The sequence below is a fragment of the Brassica napus genome, chromosome A5 (assembly GCF_020379485.1).
Source record: "Brassica napus cultivar Da-Ae chromosome A5, Da-Ae, whole genome shotgun sequence".
NCBI lineage: Eukaryota > Viridiplantae > Streptophyta > Magnoliopsida > Brassicales > Brassicaceae > Brassica > Brassica napus.
The window spans coordinates 7542161-7548622 of NC_063438.1; the positions used below are offsets into that span (position 1 = coordinate 7542161).

General features: G+C 27.6%; 1 protein-coding gene across 1 annotated transcript; it reads right to left on the reverse strand.

Moving 5' to 3' along the window:
* Positions 1 to 1109: 1109 nt before the first annotated feature.
* LOC125609405 (mavicyanin-like) lies at positions 1110 to 3540 on the reverse strand. The gene has a single exon (XM_048780830.1). The coding sequence runs from the start codon at positions 2619 to 2621 to the stop codon at positions 2019 to 2021; it is 603 nt and encodes a 200-aa protein (XP_048636787.1). The 5' UTR covers positions 2622 to 3540; the 3' UTR covers positions 1110 to 2018.
* Positions 3541 to 6462: the final 2922 nt, after the last annotated feature.

Here is a 6462-nt window from a genome sequence, read left to right on the forward strand (position 1 = left end):
AAAATTTCTAAATGCATTACCACGTATCAGAAACCGGGACGTTACAAACCAAATCTAACACATATTTTTGGAAGATTTATGTTAACGTTTTCAGCTTTCCTACCAACTCACCATGTTAAATTTCTTTGTTAATATCATATTTTCTCCGACGTTAAACTAGGTTTCTTACGTTGATGGCACTAGTTTAATAGTTAACTAGGTTAGGACCCATGCCTTGCGCGGAAGAACATTATCTATACTATTTTTATGTATTATATTTTCTTTTACATATTTATAAAATAATAAATATATATTTAATAATTAAAAATTCAGTAATTATTACATATATAATTAAATTGATGTGAACACATACATAAATTTCATTAATCCAAATAATTATTTTTTCTATTTTATATTGTATATAATTAAATTTAAATGACGTTAACATATATATAGTATGTATTTTTAGTATTTATATATATTAAAAGATGCTTTCTACTCATATGGTTATTTTATCATTTGTATTTTTTTATAACAAAAATTTTAGATAACTGATAACAAATTTTCATTGTGTGATTAATAGTTTTAGTAATTTTTAAAAAATTCAAAGCTAAGTTTAAAATTTAAATATTAAGTTGTCAATATTTGTTCAATAACTTTTACCAAAATATTTGTTCAAAGCAAATTTTGAAATTAAAATATTTATATATTTTAGATGGTATATAGTTTAATATGTATATATATGTATATATATATATATATCTTTTACACTTAATATTTATTAAATGAGACTTCTTAGTTATATGATTTTGTAATCATTTATATTTTATTATAACAAAAATCTTTAAACCATGGATCGCAAAATTTTAATGTGGGACTTTTTAATAGTTTTAGTAATTTATAGTCCTTTAAAAAAAATCAAAATATAACATATACAGAAAATTTTATATTTTTATTATATGGTTAATGTATTTGTTTAATTTATTTTATTAATTTAAAGTAAACAAATATGATAGAGAATACACTAATTTTTATCAAATCTTTATCATTCAAAATTATTAATTTTCATATATATTTTTGTCACATTAGGCAATTCTGTAATTTTTATTTAAAAAAGAATGAAAAACATTAATAACGAATTTATGGTTAGTTTAATAAAAAACTTATTATATATTTAGATGAACCAACATATTTTTCTAAAGATTCTAAAATTCATTATGATGATGATATGGCTACTCTCTTTTCGTTGTCTTTCTTGCCCGGGAAGGTGGATCAAAGAAAGGTAGCTTGCTTCTCTCCTGGACTGCTGGCCGCTTATGTAAGGGGATACATTATAATATAACGCAAGCTCCGTATATAAACATATCTACCGTGTATGCAATGTTTGTAGCAAAGAAACTAAATGTGGCACACCTGTAAACATAAATTGAATTATTCGGGAGAAGATTTTTTTTTCTTTTGACCGTAATTTCTGTTTGACTCCCCTAATACTGATTTTTATTAGGTATTATGAAAATATGACATACATATATAGATTGTATGTTAATTTGATATACAGGGAAACTGTTATTTACTCTCTCTCTATTCTTAAATATAAGATGTTTTTAGATAAAACAAACTTATTAAGAAAACTACTTTTTATCTTAAATGTATTATTAAAGTTATAAATTTAAAACTATTTAACCATTATAAAATAAAATTATTTAATTTGATTAGTTACACCGATTTTGATAAAGTTAAAGTTACTTAAAAATACAAGAACGTTTTACATATTGGAATATAAATATTTTTTTAAACATCTTATATTTAAGAACAGAGGGAGTATTATTTTACAAATTTATAAATTTAAAAAAAACCGTGCAAGAAGTACATAATTTAAGTTCACAAGGAGATCAAAACGAAATTGATTAAATTTATTATTTTAAGTAATACAAAACAATGAAAGGGAAGAAGAAACAAGATAAGGGCAACTCAAACTTCTCAAAGGTAAAAACTAAACATTAAGAAGTAGAACCAAAAGGCAACAATTCGCTTGTGTATCAAACTAAGATGAAAAGAGAAAAGAAAGAAATTAGTGAGTAGAATCCCATCCACGCACTAGAATCCGAAGCTGCACTATGTGGAGCTGGTGCTGGCCCCATCTGGTACCTTGGACCATTATTAACCGGTGAATCAGCCGACGGAGACGGTGAAAGAGACGAGAATGAGCTTGGTGATCGGACTGGTCTAGGAACAGGAGCTGCAACAGGACCCAACGAGGCTGGTAACACTACTATTTGAAGCTTTTGTCCGATGTCGCAGTGACCAGGAACTCCGCATATAAAGTTGTGGACTCCTGGGTTTGTTAGAGTGACCGTGTCGGACCCGGTTTCGTATCTTTCTAATGGATTAGATGGTTCACACAGCTCGAAATTGTTGGGAGTGACTTCGTTGACATCATGGTAGTCTTTGCTGTATACGAAGACCAAAGAGTCTCCGACTTGAAAAGTTCTTGAAGAAGCCCATGCCTCGTAATCAACGCCCATCATGGTCCATCCTTTTGAGTCTCCGACATTGTGAACGGTGCCTCCAACTGCAACTCCAAAGAGTGCCACAAAAATCATCAAAGAAGTGAATAAGGATCCGTTCTTGATCAAAGCCATGATCGATGTTTTGTTCTTCTTTATTTGGAATGAGAATTATGCAGGCTAAGCAAGTTTGGAAGAGATATATGAAGTTGTAAGTTTGTTTGGTTAGAAGTTGAGAGGCGCTGAGATGTTTATATAGGGCTCGAGGTATCGTTTGAGCATATAACCTTTTCCCTTTGAGAATTTGAAGATTTTTATATTTATCTAACCAATAAGATATACTAAATAATTTGATTAATTCCTAATATTGTTATGCTTAGGTCCGTTATTCCGTTTTTCATATATGAGAGAGATACAACCATAGGATGGACCTTATCTACTTTGGATTTTCTTTTTCTAGTTTTGTTTTGCATATTATTGATTTCCTTTTTTTTTATAATGGTTCTACGTAACTGATTTAGTGATTTGCATCCTGCAGTTGTTTCCTTTTCCTTTATGATCTACTAATATTAATTCCCTTAAAACTGGTGTAAATAAACAGATTTTATAGATTATCTTTTTATTTTTGCGACTATAACTTTAGATATTCTTAATTAAAATCTAAAACAGATAAACCTATATGAAAGTGCAATTACGGATCAATAACCACAAAGCCTAAATAAATTAAAGTAATGACAAGAAAATTCGACTATGATAGTTCTTATATTTTATGTATTTAATTTTCTCTTTTACTCTTACTCACGCTTGAAACTTTGATTTCCTTTTCAATCTATTTTACCATGAAATTAAAAAATTCCAATTCATGTTATTTGCGTTAAATCTCTTAAAATAACTCTTAAATTGTATAATTTATTTTAAAAACAATTGAATTAGTATATGACATGTTATTAATTTTCGGAACCAAACATAGATTTTATATGTTTACTCTTAGGTTTGTCTTTTTCCTGTATGCAAAGAACATCAAAACCCGTACAACAAAATTTACTTAATAAATTGCTAAAAATACTTTAGTTAATACTTTTTATAATACACTCTGTCAAAAATATTCTAACATTTACGATTAGAGTCTAGTGATTATTGTTTAGAGTTTAACTAGCTTAAGACTAGCACAATAGCGCGGGATGAATTATATATATAATTATTTTTATCTATTATTATTTATTTATTTTTATAATAAAATTAAAATAAGCACATAAATCAAAACAATACATCTTATTTATTTATGATACTTTTTTAGTAAATAAATAAAAAAATTATTTTATTTATTTTATATGGTATATAACTAAATTTCAATGACATGGACATAAATATATAGTACATTTTAATATATATATATATATATATTTATTATTGAGAATTAATACTTATATGATAAACACAAAATTTCTAATGTGCAATTTTTGAATAAAAATTTCAAAATTAAAATATTAAGGTTTAAATATTTTTTTCAATACAAATTTAAAAATTATAATATTTAATTATGTTTTTATGTTATATAGTTTAATTTTAAACTATATTAATATATAATATGTATGTCTAGTAAATGAGACTTCATATTCATACGATATATGATTATTTGTATCTTGTTATTACAAAAAAAAAACTAAACCATTGATTATAAATTTTATTGTGAGACATTTAACGTGTTTAGTAATTTATAGTCGTTTTAAAAATTCAAAATATAACATATACAACCAATTACTTTTTTTTTATTATATAGTTAATGTGGTTGTTTAATATCTTTTAATAATATAAAATTAAACAAAAAGAGCTAAGATACAAAAAATATTATAAAATATTTATTATTCATAAACATTAATTATCATATATACGTTAATCATATAAGGCAATTCCGTAGCTTTTATTTAAGTAAAGTGCAAGATTATTCTTTTGTACACTATTCATCAATTTAATAGTTAGTTTAATAAAATGACATTTTGCAAATATGACTCAAAACTTGAAGTCAAACACAAAACTAACCAATTTTTTTTGAAACTTTGACTTGTCTCTTTCAATCCCAAAGTTCAGATTATTCACGGAAATGCCATCACTTTTTTTTTATTCTGAAAATGCATATTTTACTCTATCACCCTCATCTTCCTCAAGAATTCACAATATTGCCATTGCCATCAATACACCAACCACCATGAACAACCAATTTGAAGCTTTTAATGCACCTAAAAATCGATTTACACTCTTTCTTTCTCAATTCTTATGAACCAAAAACAACATCTCTTTACTTTCTCTCCATATTCATCCAAAAAAAAATCCAAGATTTTGATTCTAAAAATTTTATGGTTCATGGAGCCATCGAAACTTACAATTCTTGGTGGATCATTTTTATTTGAAATTCTGGGTGCTTGGAGAAGACTTTTGTGTGCTAAACAAGTTATCTCACTGGTTGAAACTAGTTTTTTTTCAGATCTGTTCGTCTAGACGACTTCCGAGTAAGTCGTCTGGCTGTAGACGACTTACATGGAAGTCTTCTGGTCAATGCAGAGGTTAATTTTGCAATTGACATTTAATGTGTTTTTCTAGACTTCCATTTTTGTTTATTAAAAAAAAAACCGAGACGACTTCCATGTAAATCGTATAAAGTAAACGGGTTAGTTTTGCATTTGACCGGATTGTATTAGAAATTTGATTTTTCCTGGACGACTTAGTCGAAAATTAAAAAATCAATATTTTGTTGTACCTAGACGACTTCCATAGTTAGTTTTGCAATTGAAAAATAAAACAAAAACAATTATTTCTTTCTAGATGACTTACACGGAAATCGTCCATCAGACGACTTAGACGAAAGTCGTCCATGATTTTATTCCGAGATACTGGTCAAACCTTATTTATCTTGGATGACTTCCTTGTAAGGACGACTTCCGTGTAAGTCGGCTAAAAAAAACTAATTTTTTTGTCTTATTTTTCAATTGCAAAACTAACCTGAGACGACTTACATGGAACTCGTCTAGGTATAACAAAATATTGATTTTTTTATTTTTTTACTGGACGACTTACATGGAAGTCATCTATGAAAAGTCACATTTCTGTCACAATCTGGTCAAATGCAAAACTAACCCATTTTCCCTAAACTTACATGGAAGTCGTCTCGATTTGTTTTAACAAACAAAGATGAACGACTTCCATGTAAGTCATCTAGGTTAAAAATCAATTGCAAAACTAACCTAAATGAACGACTTCCTAGAAGTATACCAGACAACCTCCGTGGAAGTCGTCTGCGTTAATGTTTAATAAACTTTCATTTTCTCTAAAACTATAAAGACTTTTTAATTTTTTTTTTGTTAATTCATGTATATTAGTCAATATTGGGGCTACTGAATGAAATTTATAACTTAATTGGTGATATTTATAAGGTTACCAACATTCATGCGGGAAAATGGCCTATTCCTCTATGAACTAATATATTGTTCCCGGCTTTTTCACACACGAACTTTTAAGCCATGCCAAAAACCACATGAACAACGGAAAAGTGGTTTATTCCCCTATGAACTAGTTTTTCCTGGCTTTTTCACACACGAACTTTTAAACTATGCCAAAAAGCATATGAACAACTCTATTTTTTGAATAACATACACAAACTTTCGATTTTTAAACTAATTCCCCTAAAACCTTAAATGGTGTTATTTAAATGTTAACTAGGTTTGTGACAGGTGGAGAGCCGGCTTAATTTGGATTGATAAAAAAACTACTATGTAGTTTTATCCTTCTTCTCTTTTTTTTTTGTCAACTGTTCTTCTTTTTCAGAAATAGTTTTACTCTTCGTCATCAATTGGAGATAAAATTTATTATTCTGCAGAAGAATAAATCGTTTTACATGATGCATAAAGAAAGAAAATCAGCAACTACTTTCTTACAATCTCCATGTATTGTCACAAGGGACTATAAAATCGGCTCAGTATCC

What these genes read in the sequence shown, in the direction of transcription:
- LOC125609405 (XM_048780830.1), bottom strand. Translation starts at nt 2,621, where the DNA reads ATGGCTTTGATCAAGAACGGATCCTTATTCACTTCTTTGATGATTTTT.